An 18,055-nucleotide genomic window follows, 5' to 3' on the forward strand; every position below is an offset into this window, starting at 1 on the left:
CAGGTCAGAGAAAGACAGGAGAGAAGAGAAGAGAAGGGAAGGGAAGAGAGGAGAGGAGAGGAGAGGAGAGGAGAGGAGAGGAGAGGAGAGGAGAGGAGAGGAGAGGAGAGGAGAGGAGAGGAGAGGAGAGGAGAGGAGAGGAGAGGAGAGGAGAGAAGAGAAGAGAAGAGAAGAGAAGAGAAGAGAAGAGAAGAGAAGAGAAGAGAAGAGAAGAGAAGAGAAGAGAAGAGAAGAGAAGAGAAGAGAAGAGAAGAGATCAGAGTCCATTTCACGTTGCAGGGACTACGTGGTAATATGCATAGAAGGACCCAATGTAAAAGCATTTCTTGCTGTGTCACAGTAAGGAAAGAGAAAAAGAAAAAATAAGGTTTGAAAGCTGCTGCTGTAGGCTGATGCAGAGCTATTAAATACTGTACTTAAATACGGTTTAGGAGGGACATTACTGCCCCCTACTGGGGCTATTCTTGATTTTGCACAGAGATGGGACACCATAGGTTAGCAAAGGCCCTGACTGTCATTGCCCACATGACCGCAGCCATCCTCTCCTATCCCATCTGAAGGCTCACCTGGAGGGGACTCACCCCTTGAGCTACCTCAACGCCCTCAGTGATGAGTCAAGGCAGCACTAGAAGTAGGACCTTGAAAGTAATTTTATAGCACAGCGTCCTTCCCTCCTACCCACCCCCCACAGTCTCTCCTGGGAAACTAAGCTGAGCGGCCCCATGACTGATTCTCAGCCACATGTTATCCTTGGTCCCACCTCTGCCCCATCCCACATCCCAGCTGGGCAGAGCCTTCCCAGCCCTACGCAGCCACCTGTCTCTGCTTCTCTGGGGAGACTACACCCCTTAGAGGAATGCAAACCAACTGCATGTTCTCAGAGCCAGGATGCCAGCAGCCTCCGTCCTCCAACCCCCTGAGGTCTGAAATAACTGACTGGGGTTGCCATAGCCAGATCCTCAGGGGTCTCCCACCTCCCCTCCTGCTGCTCTGTAGCCCATTCTCATGCTCATCTTTCCAAAGTGCAAATCTGACCACACTCTCTCCTGCTTATAACCTTTCTGTGGCTCCCCCTTGCCCTCAGGGTGAAGGCTAAACCCCTCAGGTTCTGTCTCCAGCGCCCCCTCCAGCCTCTCCTCTCACGTCTGCTCCCTACCTCCTTGACTCGGCTCCAGCTTTGCTGAACTTGCAGCTCTTCTCAGAAAATGCCAGGCCCTCTCCACCCCCTGGCCTGCAGTTAGAATGATAGATCTCTTTCTCAGGACTCGGCTTGGATGTCACTTTTTCCAGGAAGCCCTCCCTGGTGCCCTCACTCCCGTGCCTGAGTTAAATTCCCTCCCTGAGTCCCACACAACACACTCCGTGACTGGCTCCCAACACAGTGCTCCTCCTCCTGAATCACATTCATTTACCTAACGCGCCCCTTCTCTCTCCCTGAGGTGGGACGCGCATGCCCAGGCTTGGCACTGAGCAGCACGGACTCTCCTGGCGGGGAGGGCAGCCCTTGGCACGGGGAAAGCACTTTCCCCATTTCTCTAGTTGCTCCAGGAGGACAAGAGTGGTCTGTCTTCCACGCTCCCTGCCACTTGCCAATCTTCTTATTTTCACATAATGCCCACCCGAGCCTAGCTGGGCACTTGCCTTGGCAACAGCTTCTAGTTTGAGTTTAGTGGATTGTTTTGTTTTCACTGCATTCGTTTTTATTTATAAATTCTAATATGGAAAGTAATGCAAGATTTTCTTTTATAGAATTAATTTATATGAGTAAAGGAAGTAAATCAATTTAGAAAAAGGTTGGCCAATGGCTGTCCAGGTGGCGTGCATGGCGGTAAGCGCATGCATACTCACACGCACACGTGCACGGAAGCGTGAAGGTCAGAACCCTCCGTCAGTGCAGTAAGTCCTCGGGGCATGAGAGGCAGGGTGCTAACCACCCATGTGACCGGGAGAAAATCACTTTTCTGTTTCTTAGTTTAGTCGCCTGTAAAAAGAAGAGAACAAAATTGGGCGATAGAAGCAAATGATTTCATCTCCCAGATACAAATCTCTCTTCCTGCTCATACGACTTGGAAATCACTTTGCTGAAAAGGAACCCATAGGTGATTATACTTTTTATATTAGAAATCAGAGATCTGAGGGGGACAGAGGTCAAGCAACTTATACAAGGTCACACTGCAATTTAATGTCAAATTCAAGACCTGAATCCAGGTTTTCCCACCCCGGTGATCTGTTTTTCTCCTCATTCTGAAACCACCCCCTTATGAAACACACACACACACACACACACACACACACACACACACACAATATAAAACCATCTTGAAATAACGGAAAAATAAATAAGAAAAAGATAAAGGCCATATTTAACAATGTTAAATAGGGAAGTAATATACCTGGAAGCTGAGAAAATATGTTACAGGGCTTTCCACAATGCTGTAATTCCCTTGTTCTTTATGTGGGTTAGACACCAGGAGCCAGGAGCCAGGCATGCCACACAAGTTTAAGTGAATCACCTTTGGTTACTATACATTTATAATAAGACCTGCTTATGTAGACCAGACCCAATCACCACTTCACCCTCTGTGGGTCATGAAAAACAGCTTCCTCAAGATTTCAAGGGGGATAGTCACCCACATTTTTTAAATGGAATTTTTAAACACTTTTAAAACTATCTCAGCAGAGCAATTTGCATATATGATGTAGTCCCTGCAATGACACAGTGCAGTGTTTTCCTCTAACCTTGTCTTTGCAAGTGCGCTGAACATGTTTATCACTGAGCTGGTTAGAAGCAGACTTACCAGATTTACAGATGAACCAAAGTGCACAGAATCAAAACATTTTAACCAAAATTCCCAATGAAATGTAAAATGGGTAGATCTAATGTGGCCTTCATATATGGTCACATAAATATATATGTATGTGTGTATATATAAATTTCATATGTAGCAATTGAGAAAGATCTGGTCAAACTGACGGTCATGTGTGATGTTTCAGTTGATGTTTGATAAGCCCACTGTAAGCCAATGGTAAAATGTGGTGGCTCGGGGAAAAGTAACATCCTAACACAACGCTGAAATAACATTAAGTACCGTAACATCCCTCTGTGCGCCCACCAGCCAATCCAGAGGCCTGGTGCAGTTAGGGGAACCACGCCGTCAGAGCGACCGACACTGGCATCTGTCCAGGAGAGCGATGGGTCCGTGGGAAGGGGAGAGGGTCTGTAACCTGAGGCAGATGGCGCACGGTCACGGCACCTGTTCAAGGGCCAAGCGAGCCTTGTTCACGTGTAAGCAGCACAGAGGCTCTGGGACGCACACGCCCGGGTCAGCTCCCAGGAATGTTGCTGAAAGGTCTCCGTGTGGGAGGTTAGCCTCCTCCACAGCTTCCCTCCCCGCTCAGGACTGTATGGTTTGTGGTGGGAACACAACCACATCTGTTTTACATGGTAGTGGATTAGGCCACTTCATTTCCTTCCTGGAGAAGAATATTCTGTGGGGAGTGTTTTGACAACTAAGCACGCTCCTAAGAGAAAATGAGAGGTCTGGAGTGTAGACAAGCTGGGTGACTAAAGGCTGCCACGTTGATTCAACTCACCACCCGCTTCCCATCCCAACACACCCCCAACCGTATGGTTGGCCCAGATGAAGGGCAGAGGGTCTGGCAGCAAAATCGAAGCTGCTGGGCATCAGGCGGGCAGCCCCATGGCGGGGTCTTCCTTCGTGTTCCCACAGTTCAGGGTGAGGGTGGCCCACCTGTGTCAGGGTCACTGGGGTTGCTCATTAAAATGCACGTTCCTGGGCGTCTCCCAGACCTACTGGGTCAGCACTATGGGGGCAGGCAGCTCCTGAATGGCCCCAGTGATGCCCGCCTCCCGGGAAGCACATCCTCCCTTTTCGTGTGGGCTGGACCTAGTGACTCACTTGTAAGAACAGAAAAGGCAAAAATAGGTGGATGTTGCTTCTGAGGTTAGGTTATGCGAAGCCTGTGACTTCCCTCTCTCGCGTGCTCACTGATGAAGCCGGGAGCTTGGGCCGCCCTGGCCAACAGCGAGCAAGGCTCTGCCCCCAGCCAACACGACGAGGGTGGGTTTGAAAGTGGATTCTTCCCTTGCCGAGCCTGAGAAGACTGCAGCCGTGGCCGACACCTTGACCGTAGCCTTGGGAGCCGCCCTGAGCCAGGTCACACTTGGATCCCGACCCGACAGAAACTGAGATAATGATGCTCCCGGCCACTGCGCGTGTCATGCGGCGACAGATCTAATAGAGATGCTGTCAGGGAGCTGCCCTGAAATCATAACACCCAGCCTTCAGGTCTCCCCTCCCCCTCTCCCTATGACACAGGAGACAAATGTCTGTGCAAATGCAAATGGGAAATATTTAATAATATACACTATTTACACGTCACCTACGTCATAGCTTTCTAAGGCTCGATTTTTACATCCTGGCCCTTGGGAAACTTCTTCTGGTTCTTGGGGGGTGGGGGCAGGATGGAGACAGTGAACCTGCCTTCGACCTCACGCCTGTGCCCTCCGGGGCCATTCTGAGGCTGTGTCTTTGGGGCTAAGAGCATGGTCATTCCCACCTGCCAGTCCCCAGGCCCCACCACAGGCAAGGGGAGGGGTCTTTCCCTGAGTAAAGTCAGTGAGGCAGCCAAATCCAATCGCTTGCCTCCTCCCAGCCAGTCCCTGATTTCCCGGGGGAAGGAGCGAGGCTTCCCACAGGCACGGCTTCTCATTTTCTCCAGGAGAATTGTGGGTCAAGAAAGTGCATTTCCGAGGCCAGCTGTGTGGAAGGGCCACCGTCAACTGGGAAGGCGCTGGACCCACAGCCGGGACTTCTCTCCGGGCTCCATCTCCCACCGCTGTGTGGCCAGCCCCGAAGGAGCCCCTCTTCTCACTGTCAAATGAGGGGCTGGGCCAGGCGATGACTTAGACCCTCCAATTAGTGTCCAGGAGCCTAAGGCAGGGAGGCACTTCTGGCATGGCAACTGGTCAGGGCTGGGCCAGCTCTCCTCAGAGGGCCAGGCCCCCGCCACTCAGCCACCGCGCCCGCTCCGCCGAGCGCCCCGACGGGCTGCTGAGCCACAGGGGGCTCTGGCAGATGCTGTCCAGCCTGCTCCTGATGGTGTCCTGCAGCTCCTCGTCGCCCAGCAGGGCCGCTGCTGCCAGGGCCAGCCACAAGTACTCAGTGGCATCATGGGCATCCTAACCCCAAGGCACGGGGCAAAGAAGAGACAGCATTAGCAGCATTTCCAGGAGAGGCCTGGAGGCGGCCTGGGAGCCCTAGCGGTGTCTGCCCACATACCTTCATCCCTCTCCAGGTTCCTGGGGGAGCTCCTCCCCTCCTCCCAGGCACAGGGTGGCTCCTTAACTAGGGTCAGCCAATCACGAAGCAGCATCCCCTTGGCACAGTGCTTCAGGAAGGTATAAATGACTCAAGCTGGTCTATCCCAGTCCCTCCCCAAGGCCTCCCAGTGTGATCTAGCAGAGAAAATGGTCCCTTACCCTTTTAGATATGGGCTTGGGCCTGCCCATGGGGGAGGAGAAGTGGGGAGACTATGAAACATGGGGAAGGAGAAGCATACAGAGCCAACGGATAGAGGGAGGCAGGGAATGCATGATGGGAAACTGAATTCATTCCTGAACTTCCCTGTTATTTAAGCAAACAAACTGCCTCTTTTGCTTAAGCTAGCTGGAGTTGGGTTCTTCCCCGGCAGCTGTAGAGCCTTTAGTTGACACAATCCAATCACGCACTTTGTCCCTGAGCCACTTGCTGGGAGCTGTGGGCAGAGGCAGGATGGCTGGGGGCCTCCATGCCCAGGCCTCCCTCCCTACAGGGTGGGGATGAGGCACAGATCTGCCTCGGGTGAGACTCAACAGGGATGTCTGGTTCCCATCAACCCTCATAACTCAATAATCAACTCAGGCCAGAAACAATGTCTGGCAAAGAAGAAAAGGACAGCAGAGTTGCCCTTGAGGATCCCCTGGGGCCAAACACAGGCGACTCGAAACCACCTTATTATGAGATTAAGGCTTATGCTGGAGCAGACCGACCTCTGGCAAAGGGAAGCCAAGACTGGGGACAGGATTTGAGCCAGAAGTGTGAGAGAGTTTCAGGTCACCAGCACAGTCCTAGAAGAGGCAGGGAAAGCAAGCCCTGGGTTCAACTCCAGCAGAGCAAACAGGAGAACTGGGACTAAGACCTTCCGCCAGCCGAGGCATGCTGGCATTCAAAGACCCCACTCCTCATTGTCTCAAACATAGTAACCTGTAGCCAGATTTCTCCTAAATATAGTTTACACAACTGTATAAGTGAGTTGCAATGGACTAGTTAACAACCTATAACATCTTGTAGACATACAGGTAAGCATTCATTTTTCTTTTTCTTTTGGAGCTTTTGTTTTGAGTCTCATATATTTTCATAGGCTCTCAGGAACCAGGCAATGTGTCCATCCTACCTGACAGATAAAGTGGTCACAGGAACCAGAGCAGAGCAAAGAGGAAGAGGAGCTACCATCTGTCCTCAGAGATGGGAGGCACCTTTGAGCTCTCCATGGGGGTGAAGTGGAAGGAGCATTGGTCCCCAGTGGAGTCGGTCCCTACCCTTTGAGACGGGACTCCCCCTCAGGGCCATCTCAGCTCTACCCTGAAGGCCCAGGGTCCGGGAAGAACATGGCTGAATGGCAGCTCTCACCTGATCTTAGAAGCCTGACTCTTACCTTCAGCTGGTAGAACGTGAGTCGGCCCAGGCGACAATATACCTTTGCGTAGTACAAGGCCTCCTTAGGGCTCTGCAGCCAGGCCGGACAGAGGGACAGAGTCTTCAGGTAGCAGTCCTCGGCCATCTCATACATGTGCAGGGAGTAGTACACCGTGGCCAGACGGTGGAAGGCCACCAGCTCCTGCTTCTGATCTCCTAGGGATCGGAAGACTGAGCAAGACCCAGGCAACCAGCGCTTCCCATCACCCCTCCCTCAATCGCTCTGCACAATTCTGTGGAGGTCTGCTAGGGTCAGGGACTGGGCTTGGGATGTGAGGAACAGAGCAGAACAGGCCCCTGCCCTCACGAGGGCTACTGTCTCACAGAACACAAACATTCCGGAAATAATTCCACAAATAGAAGTAAAATTACACCTGGGGTAAGTGCTACAAAAGAAGACACAGCTGTCTGAGAGCGCACCGGTCAAGGTTTTCTGGGATGATTCCTGAAGCAAACATTCTCCATATTATAGGTGTCACCTTCACTTGAGATTCTGGGAAATAATTATTTCCAAATTCCTGTGGGGGACGTGGTGACAAGATGAGCTTGCTGAACCAGCTACGGATTCTTTACAAGGAGATAACACTTGTCAGCTCCACACACGGGCTGTCCTGAGGGCTCTGGGCTGCCACCAGCTTGGATCTCTGGGTCTCCCAGAAGCCACAGAGACCTGCTCTCCAGTAACCCACACTATGGAGCCTCTGCTCTAGGGAGCCTAGATCTTATTTTGGTTTTGGGTGGGTTTGTTGTTTCAATAACAAAGTGGCCTTTTAAAGAGAACAAAGGCTTCCAATGGGTGTTTGGGTGTGGGGGGGGGGGGAGTGGCATATTTGCAAGGTGGCTGTTTGATGCAATCTAAAAACATCACTTTTAAGATTTAAAGACCCAAAAGCCCAAATTATAATAGAAAATCCAAGGGAGAGATAATTCTGATATGGACAAATGCAGTCACAGGGAAGCATAAAAGGGTGGGAAACAGCTCCCTTGGGCTCTGCCCAGGGGAGGATAAAGAGTGCACCCAGAGGCAGCTGCCTGGCGCCCCCAAGGCCTCTCCTGAGATCAGCAGACAGCCCCTCAGGGGTTCTTTGCAGTAAAGAAAAAGATAGGATGAGGAGAGAGGGAGCTCCAACTGCAATTAGACACAATAATGTCCAGTAGCATCAATATCCCATGCCCTTGAGCATGCCCAGAAGTCTCCTCTGGCATCCTCAGGAAGGCTGCACCTGCCTCCACATCTCATCCCTCCTCTGACCAAACCTGCTATCCCTCAGGCACCAGCATTCCAAATGCGGTGGGGGCTCTTTAAAATCTTTCTTTTAGTCTCCCTTCTTTCTCCTTTAATGACTTAGGTTGTTTCCCAGGAACTTTTGTGGCAAATGCAAACTATTTTGGTTACAGGGTGAGTTAAGTTAATGGGACTCTGACCTTCATTTACATTTCAGTTCTTTGGGGGAAAACTATGCATTTGACTCACAATCAACCAATTAAACATTTAGGGCACAGTTTCTTTGCTGCAAGGCAATGCCCATGCATAGAATAAAATACCTTTCGCCCTGTGCTGGGAAATAACACCCATGATAATCTAAGAATTAGAGCAACACAGGTCACACTTATCCAGGACAAGTTAGGTCCCAAGCACTATGCTGCAGGTTTACGTGGACAATCATTGGTCTTCATAACAACTGCACGAGGTGGGTGCTACTTTTAATCCTGATTTGCCAAAGAAAAACTCGAGACTCCAGCTGCTCACTTAGCTAAGGTCTCCCTGCAGTTGGATCTAGAACCTGAACCCATGCAGTCTGACTCCAGAGCCTGTGCTGTGGCGCCTTGTTGCACCTCCTTGGGGGCGGGGCAGGGGGGGGGGAGTTCTGCCCCACCCATTCAGTGCAGGACCACCTACCTGTGGCTGTGCTGAGCCTGGCTGCCAGGGTGGCAAACTCCAGAGCCTTGTCGTAGCCTTCCAGGCTGATCTGCAGCTCAGTCAGCTTATTGAAAATCCGGAGCTCGGTTCTCACGGCCTTCATCCTCCTCGCTAAAGGGACAGCCCCCGCCTGCAAAGAGAGGCATAGGAATCTTAGTCTCCCATGAATGACCCATGTGCACCATACTCCAGGAGGCTCACATTCTATTGCTGGGTTGTGGGGGATGGTAGCACCTGAAACTAAGGAACTTGGTCATCCATACATGGGTTTCCTCAGCTCACTCTCTCGGCCCTGGCTCTTGGTTGCTCTGACCAGATCTTAGAGGTGGAAGGACTAGAGGTCATCGGGCCTCCTAAGTTTGGGAAAACTGAGAGCAGGAAAGTTACCTCCCAGCCATGTGTTCCCTCAGCACCCACAGCGCTACCTACAAAGTACATATGTGTGTAGGATGAGAGTGCCCAACCAATGGTGATTTCTATTATTTTTATTATGACAGAATGTTAGGCAGGTCACGTCATCTCTCTGAGCCTTTCTCATCTATAAAAATGCATAAGACAATGAGCCCCTCAATAGTCAGGGTCATGTTCCCTGTTCAGTGCCAGGCACATAATGGGTGACTCACAAATGTTTGATGAGTGATTAATCAACTGAACAAGCAAATGAATTAATATCTGAATAAATGAGATTTTAGGATCAAAGAAGACAATGTTTACAACTTCAGTCAGTGGTAAAATTATGACTTTTGACATATCTGCTTAACATCTAGACACTTATTTATTAATATCATTTGTTAAATCAACTCCCTTTTATTATCTTGTCTCATTCTTTGCAGCGATGTCTGTGAAATCATGGGTTTGATGAGCTGGTGTTATACTTGATAAAAACATATTAAACAGATGTGTTCCTCCATGGACCAGCCATCTCCCACCTGCCTCCAGTGGTGCCTGGGAGCATTCGGTAAACAGATAAGTGTGCTACACACTGTGAGCACCATGAACCTGAGAGATGCAATTATTATGGCCTCTTCTCCAAGCCTGAGAACGACAGAGTTCATCAGCTCCTTCTTTGAGAGCCTGCCAGATTGAAGAGAGAGGAAGTATGTGGGCACGGGATGAGCAAGGTGTGGAGGAAAAGGGGCCACATATCCTACACACTCAGGGGAGGCCTGCATGATGGGCCTTACAAACTCAGAGACGAAAAGTAACCACATAGGATGGTCTGAACATAAAAATTCCTCACTAAAAGTGGGTCATAGCGGTAGTCACATCCTAGGCCTGTAGCTTCCTTGGCAAAGGTCAATCTTAACCTTACGTGAGTCTGTTTATTGTCCTTTTGCTTGTAGGATAACATAGGTTTGAAATGTCAGGGTAATTTTCCAGACCCCCTAGGGCACATCCACAAACTAGAAGACCACAGAACTCCTCCTTGTTATCTTATTCCCCCAATACCATCTCATGTGCTGCCAATATTATCAACTATCCTGTACCCGCCAATGTAAAAGACATATGTGTCTCTGTTTTACTTTTTATCCAATCCCAGAGATTTCCCTGCTTTGCCTTCTCCTGTCCCCTTAATCTCCCATCAGTGGATTTCATGTATTCCCTCATGCCTCCTCCTTTGATGCTAATGTATAAAATAAGCTTAAAACTGCCATTTTTTGGAACATTTTCTTAATCTGTGGAGATTTTGCTTCCTAGGAATTGTTATCAGTTTGGCTCAATAAACTCATAAAAATTCTCTCCAGATTTGGATGTTTTTTTACATCAACAAAGAGAAGGAAAAGAAATACCAGCAAAAGAGGGGAAGGCAGGTCCAGGCTGAAGTCTACATGGCCTCTCCCAGGTTTGTGCCAGGACCTGGCGGGCACACTGTGCGGCCTGGGACTTACCCGGTAATATTCCACCGCTCGATGCCTGTGGCGGGTCCCATTGAAGAACACATCACCTGCTTCTTCATAGAGCCTGAGGGCCAGGGAGGGCTCTTCTGGCTTCAGCGCTTTCTGGATGGCTGCCTGGGTGCAACAGAGACAACTGTCAAAGGCAGAGTGAAGGGCTTCAAGCGTCCACAGGACTGGCAGGAGTGAGAGCCTGACCACCCAGCTTAACCCTCTGCGGCGTCCCAGAATCCCAAATTGTCCTCCACACTCATAGAGCTGCTAGGAAGACTTGGAGATTCTCTAGCCCAGCATTTTCCTATCATTGTATGAGAGATTACATCATATAGCCCTAGAATAATTTTCAGCAGTACACATAACATTTTATGTTTTAATATACAAGTATTTATTTTAATGTGTTTTAAGAAAAAAAGACTATTACATCAAAACCTGTGATTTCAGATAGCATTGTTTAGTATAAAACGCTAAGTCAACTTGAAGTTAAATCAGAAAAAAATGAGTATATAGTGATATAAAGAGTACATGGATACGGCTAACCCGTGAGCTGTTTGTATGAATGACTGAACTTTGGGAAGCAGTGATTTCATCCAACACCTGCACTTTCCAGATGGAGAAACTGAGGCTCAGAAATATTAAGAAACGTCTCCACATTCACGTCTGTGGTTAGTGGCAAACAAATGCTAGTGTCTTCCAGCCCAACACCCTTCTCCTAGCCTCCATGACCTCTTTCTCTCTGGCAAGCTAGTCCATACTGCATCAAAGCAGAACGTGGCATGGAAGGTGAAGAGTGAAGAACACAGGACAGCGCAGCTGCGGCAGCTCAGCCCAGACAGAGGGTTCACTTCCGTGGCAATGACCTGCAGAAGTCCAAGGCAGATGGCAGCCTGGGGTTGGGTGGGCCTGGGACCAGTTCTCGCTGGGGAAGGACCCCACAGTTACTGTCACTGCACATGCAGCTACACAGAGAGGGGCGGTGAGACGGAATCCTGGAGTCAGAGGCTCCGCTGCCAACCCGAACAGCTTCCTCTGGGCCTCCGTCTCCCGAAGAGTGAATTACCTGCTCTGAAAATCCTTCCAGCTCGAAAACGCCAAAGCAGGATGGAGTCTGAGAGTGAAAGCTTCACTTCACACAGCCGGGAGGCCACTTCCACCACTTACTACATGTCTCATCTTGAGCAAGTTACTCAGCCTCAGTGAGCCTCATCGGTAAAATGGGAATTTCAATAGAAACTCCTGCTGCATTTGTAATGAGGATTCATCTACATCATGCCTGTGATGTGTTTACCAAAGTCTCCTGTGCATTCAATCAATATTACACAACCTTCAGTCCCAGTGCGAGTGAGTTTATGTGAGTTTAACTAATGGCGTAGGGGGGAATAAAAAGGAAGAAAATAAGAAATGGGAAGGAAGCAAAGATAATGAGCATATTTTAGATGAAACAAATCTTACATACTATCATGATGTCAGTATTTGCGGACAATAGTAATAATAATGAAATACCACTTATTAAACATTTATTGAACCCCAAGACTTAGTAACTGCTTACTATGCATATGCATTTACTATACAAGTGATATACCTAATCCTTAATAGAGACTGGGTTCACCCATGAAGAAACTGAATCCTAGAGAGCTCATGTAGCAAGTCCAAGGCCACACAGTTTGAGAACAATAATGTTAACACTCCACACACATCAACCTCGCCTCATATTGCAGCACAGCCCTGAAGGCAAGGTGTGTGTCAAGCTTTGGAAAGACGGACGTGCTTGGCATTCCGGTGAGGGAGTCTCCCACCATATTCTTTGGAAGCTTCCATGTATATATGGACTCGGGACTGGCCCTTTGCCAGCCTGCCAGACTGCCCTGGCTCCCACCTGTGTGCAGGGAGCAGCCCAGTGTTGACTTCCCCTCCAAGGAGAGGCCATCACCTCTCTCCAGCTCCTGATGGTCCCTCTGGAGGGTGCAGCGGCCTCCCCAGCTGGCCCAAGTCGGCAGATGAGCTCTGCAGGAGGCCCACCTGCAAGTACAGCTCCACCAGCTCGTCCTCCTGCATGAGGTAGTAGAGACGCCCAGCCCCGAGCCAGGCCTCGGCAGCCCTGTCCTCCTCGCCCAGGTCGATGAAGATCCGCAGGCTCTCCTTGATGCAGGTCAGGGACCTCCTGAGGGACCTGGGGGCAAACAGGGACTCATAGGTGGGAGGGCTCCAAAGGGCCTCAGAGTCCCTTAGCACAGGGAGAAACTGAGGCTCTCAGGGGGCGGGGGAACAACATCGTTTCAGGTCACACAGGAAGGTCTGGGGTGATTTGAATCAGGCTCTGCCTTAACTGGCTGTAAGAAAGTCCAGGACTTCTCTGTGCCTTGTTTTCCCCATCTGTAATGGGGATGTAATTGTACCTGCCTCGGAGGATTGTTGCAAGGTTTAATGTAATAATAAAACAAGAATGCTCAGAGTAAGCACTTGATAAAATATTTAAATGTTAGTTATCATTGTTATTACTGACCCATAGTCCATCTATCTTTCTACAGCACTTGAACATTTTTTCCATAAGCACTTAACACACAGCAGATGCCAAAGGCCTACCTATTGTATAAATGCACAAATGAATGACCATAATGGTAACTTTAAATCATCAAAAAATTTTGGTGTTTTAAGAAGAAGGACCAAAGAAGAGTGGAAGTTTTAAAAGGTTCAGGTTTAATGGAGTGCTCTTTAAATATCTGGAAAAAACTGCCTTATGTAGGATACTCTTCCCTCATGACCGGGATTAATGAAGAAAGGAGGCACAGCTAATGTAATGTTGCACAGATTTGACATTCTAGAACAAGAAGGAGCACTGGGCAGCATCTGGTTCTCAACCTCGGCTGCACATTAGAATCACCTGGGAATCTTTTTAAAATCCTGATTTCTGGGCCTCATCCTCCGGAAATTCTGTTTCTTTGTTACTAATGTTGTGGCCTCACCCCATAGCAAAGAAACAGAACTTCTGGAGGATGAGGCCCAGAAATCAGGATTTTAAAAAGATTCCCAGGTGATTCTAATGTGCAGCCAAGGTTGAGAACCACTGATCTAGATGGTAGTTCTCAACTCCAGCAGCAATTGGAATATCCTGGAAGCTTTTTAAACATACGTACACAGGCAAACCCACCTCATTGTGCTGCATGCCATGGCACCCTGGGACACTCGGGGAGTGTGGCTCAGGCAGCAACACTCTGCCAAAGCCCTCCCACACTGCCTGCATTGTATAGCTTGGGTTGAGACTTATTGACCTAATCCAACCCCCTTATTTCATAGAGATATGAAATGGTAAGTGACTGTGCAAGGATGCACAGCACGTTAGGGGAAGACTCAAGGCCAGAACTCCCTTCTTCTGAGTCCCAGCCCTGAACTAGTCCTGTAACACCCACATTCCTCACAGCCTGATTCACAGCCCAGGGGATTCAGCATTCTCTAGGGAGCTTATTAAACACACAGACTCCCAGAACTTCCTCAGACTGACTCTATCAGAACCATCACAGCTGCAAGCCAGGCTTCATTAGCCCTCAATTTCTACAGCTCTTTCTACCTCGTACGGTATCCTGGGATTACACATTGCTCAGTAAACGGTGCACCTCACTACATGCTTTCTGTGACTGTGACGACCCTAACCCCAACCACTTTCACAATGGATGCTCACTGGGCACACGCCCATCCCTGCAAATGCCCACCCCCCAACTCCATCCACATCCCCTCCTGGGGGACAGACTAGAGTCCCCTCTCTCCGTTCGTACCCATATCCAGATGAACATTAAACTGTCTTTTAAACCTGCCTCGGAGGATTGTTGTAAGTTTAAATGGAACAATAAAATGAGAGTGCTCAGAGTAAGCACTTGATAAATATTTAAATATTAGCTATCATTGTTATTACTGACCCATGGTCCATCCATCTTTCCACTGCACTGTAACATTCAAATGTGCCCTCACCTTCCCCACGTTTCCATTGCTCCTGCTACTCCTTCTACCCCAAATTCCATTCTTTTACCCTTTCTCACCTTCAAAATCTTACTTCTCCCTCAGGGGCATCCTCACATGCTATGAGCTTCATGAAGTCTTCCCTGACCCTTCGCTGTTGGTGTTCCTTCCTTCCTCTCCAAACCTAGCCTTGCAGAGCCCACCATCTCACCTGTGAGCACTGTTTGCTTTTGCCTGCGGTGGCCCTGAGTTTTGTGAAATGGAAATCCCTGCGGGAAGTTCAGTTGAAAAAAAAATGTGTCCATTACATCAAAACTCACTTAATAAATTCCCCCTAGAAATCAGTGCCAAGAAAAAATTGCTCCAACAGATATATTTGCTTCTGTTCTTTCATCAGGCAGTGTGAACCACGTATGGCTTTCCCCTTTTACCTCCGCCACCAGGAAGCTTAGCGCTAACTTACAGTAATCACCCCTGGGTGCATGCAAACACTTGTTTTTCTATGTCTGTTAACTGGTCTTTGTTCTCTTTTTTCCTTGAGTGCTCTACAGAAGTGGGTGATTTATCCCTGTTAAATAAACACAGCCTCAGAACGTTCTCCTTGATGACCTGGGCCTTCTATAAAGGGATGATGACCTTATGTTTGCTGAGATTTCTCCTGTCACTTAAGGTACCTCACGGTCTTCCTCTTAGTATCACTCATGGAAGGTAAAGCAGAGTAGATATTTATTTCCTCCCAATTATACAAATAGAAATCCAGAATCTTAGAGTTATAGAATGTTAGGATTTTAAAAAAGCCTAATCAGGATCATATTCCAGAACAATTGAGTAAAGATCTCCAAAAATCCACTCCCCCGTAAAAACCAAAGAGAACACAGGCAAAAATTGTCACAATCCATTTTTTCAGAACTCTGGAAGTTAACCGAAGGTTTGCGACAATTTGAAGAGAGTTCAGTCAAGAAAAACAGCTGAATCGTGTTAAGAATAGTGAGTCTAGAAGCATCTCTCTCTATAGCTCTGTGGCAGCCTGAAAACCAAAGGCTGGTTTTTAACTTGGCAATCACAGTAGCTGGGAAAACCAGTAACCTCTTGCAGCCACTGGAAGGGACACAGTGAGTTTGGAATTCCCCATACTCTGTCCCCAGGGAACTGTCACTATCTGACAAGTCTGGAAGTTCCCTGAAAGCCTTCACTCACAGGGCTTGTTTTTAATCAACCTGACTCAGAGCTCACTCATTGTAGATAACCCCTTCCCTGGGGTGTTTGTCCAAAAAGATGTGCAGCAATTGTTTAACAACGCTGCTGCCTGAGATGGTGAAAACATCTGGAGCAAAGAAGAAGCTGAAAATAAGATAACAAACAAAAGGAAAAGTTGGGGAATGAGCTGTCCATAGAAGGCATTGAAAAGCTCCAGCATATTCCCAGCAATCTAAAAGACCACCTGAATGTGCAAAACTGCGTGCATGTCCAGGAAACGTATAAGATTGTTATAAATGAAGATGTTAATTATAATCCCCAAGGTAACAACCAGGAAAATAGCGATATTAGAAAATACTTTTAGATGAATGAAAAGAAAAACACCACATATCAAAACTGGAGTGAGTGGAATGAAAGCAGTGCTCAGAGAGAAATTTATAGCTGTAAATATTTATATTAAAAAAGAATAAAAATCTCAAATCAGTAACCTAACATTCCACCTTAAGACACTTGAAAAAGAAAAGCAAAGTAAACCCAAAGCAAGCAGGACGAAGAAAATAATAAATATTAAATCAGATACAAATAATACAGAGAATAAAAAAAATAGAGAAAATCAACAAAATAAAATAATTGGTTCTTTTTTTAAAAGATTTGAGTCAAATCTTTAGTTAATCTAATCAAGAAAAGTAAGAGAAAAGCTAGGAATTAAAGTGGAGACATTGCTACTACCAGAAATAACTACAGAAATAAAAAGGATGGTAAGGGAATACTATAAACAGTTGTACTCCAACATATTAAACAATCTAGGTAAGTGGACACATTCCTAAAATAAAAACTATCAAACTGTTTAAGAAGAAATAGACCATCTAAATAGACCTATAACAACCAAAAAGATTAAATTATTAATTTAAAAAAGAACAAAACAACCCTTACAATAAAAAGCCCAAGCCCACATGGCTTCACTGGTGAATTCTACCAAACATTTAAAGAAGAATTAACACTAATCCTTCACAAACCCTTTCTTTTTTTTTTTCTTTTTTTTCCTTCACAAACTCTTTCAAAAAATAGAAGTGGAGGAAACATTTCCCAGCACATGTTGAGGCCAGTGTTACTCTAATAGCAAAACCAGACAATATCACAAGAAAAGAAAAATACAGATCAATATCTCTTATGAATATAGATGTAAAAATATTCCACCTATAGTAGGAAATTGAATCCAGCAGCATATAAAGAGGATTATACTCCATAATCAAGTGGGATTTATCGCAGGATGGCAAGATCAGTTCCACATAGTAAAATTAATCAACTCAATACCCTTTTTACTAGAATAAAAGAAAAACCCACATGGTAAGTTCAATAGGTGCATTAAAAGCATTTGAAAAAAATAACTCTTTAATAATAAAAATTATTATTCTATTCAAAGAACTAAGAATAGAATGGAAATTCCTCAACCTAATAAAGAGAATTTATGAAACATTCACAGTTAATTTTATACTTAATGGTGAAAGCTTTAAGTCTGAAAGCTTTCTCCTTAATATCAGGTACACAACAAGAATTTCTACTCTTGCCACCTTTATTAAACATTGTATTGAAGATTCTATCTAAGGTCATAAGACAAAAAATGAAATAAAAGACATCTAGATAGGAAAGGAAGAAGTAAAGCTATACATGCATGTGACATGATCTTATATATAGAAAACTATAAGGACTACACACACACACTATTAGAACTAATAAACAGTTGCAGGATACAATATTAACATGCAAAAATCTACTGTATTTCTATAAACGCCAATGAACAATCTGAAAGTGAAATTAAGAAGACAACTGCATTTATAGAGGCATCAAAAACTACTCAGAATACATTTAACAAAAGAAGTGAAAGATGTATATTCTAGAAACTACAACACACTAGAAAGGGATTAAAGGAGATCTAAGTAAATGGAAAGACACCCATGTTCATGAAGTCGAAGACAGGATGTTGTTAAGATGACAATATCACCCAAATTGATCTACAGATGCAACATTCTCCCTATCAAAATCTCAGCTGGCTTCTTTGCAGAAACTGAAAAGATGCAAAATTTCATATGGAAAGGCAAGGGACCCAAATAGCCAAAACAATCTTGAGAAACATGTTTGGTGAACGCACTTCCCAATTTAAAAGTTACCACAAAGCTATAATAAACACAATGGTATAGTCTGGCATAAGCTAGACATATTGATCAATAGAATAGAACTGAGAGTCCAGAAATAAACACTTATTTTTATAGTCAATTGATGGTCAACAAGGGTCCCAAAACATTCAATGTGGAAAAATAAATTTTCAACAACAAGTG

At 46.6% G+C, this 18,055-nt stretch overlaps 1 protein-coding gene across 7 annotated transcripts in view; it reads right to left on the minus strand.

Annotated features, from left to right (window-relative positions):
* Positions 1-4,350: 4,350 nt before the first annotated feature.
* SH3TC2 (SH3 domain and tetratricopeptide repeats 2) overlaps positions 4,351-18,055 on the minus strand; it is a 96,142-nt gene continuing 82,437 nt past the window's right edge. For 6 of the 7 annotated variants that reach the window (XM_059698844.1, XM_059698843.1, XM_059698846.1 and 3 more), the window contains 5 exons: positions 12,591-12,741; positions 10,569-10,691; positions 8,659-8,809; positions 6,718-6,914; positions 4,351-5,203 (listed from right to left, as the gene is read on the minus strand). In XM_059698844.1, coding sequence (XP_059554827.1) covers positions 5,012-5,203; positions 6,718-6,914; positions 8,659-8,809; positions 10,569-10,691; positions 12,591-12,741 — 814 coding nt within the window. In that variant the 3' untranslated portion in view covers positions 4,351-5,011. Of the gene's footprint in view, positions 5,204-6,717; positions 6,915-8,658; positions 8,810-10,568; positions 10,692-12,590; positions 12,742-18,055 lie in introns of those variants that run through there. The other variant, XM_059698850.1, reaches the window with a different exon arrangement.

The sequence above is a fragment of the Myotis daubentonii genome, chromosome 5 (genome assembly GCF_963259705.1).
Source record: "Myotis daubentonii chromosome 5, mMyoDau2.1, whole genome shotgun sequence".
Taxonomy (NCBI): Eukaryota; Metazoa; Chordata; class Mammalia; order Chiroptera; family Vespertilionidae; genus Myotis; species Myotis daubentonii.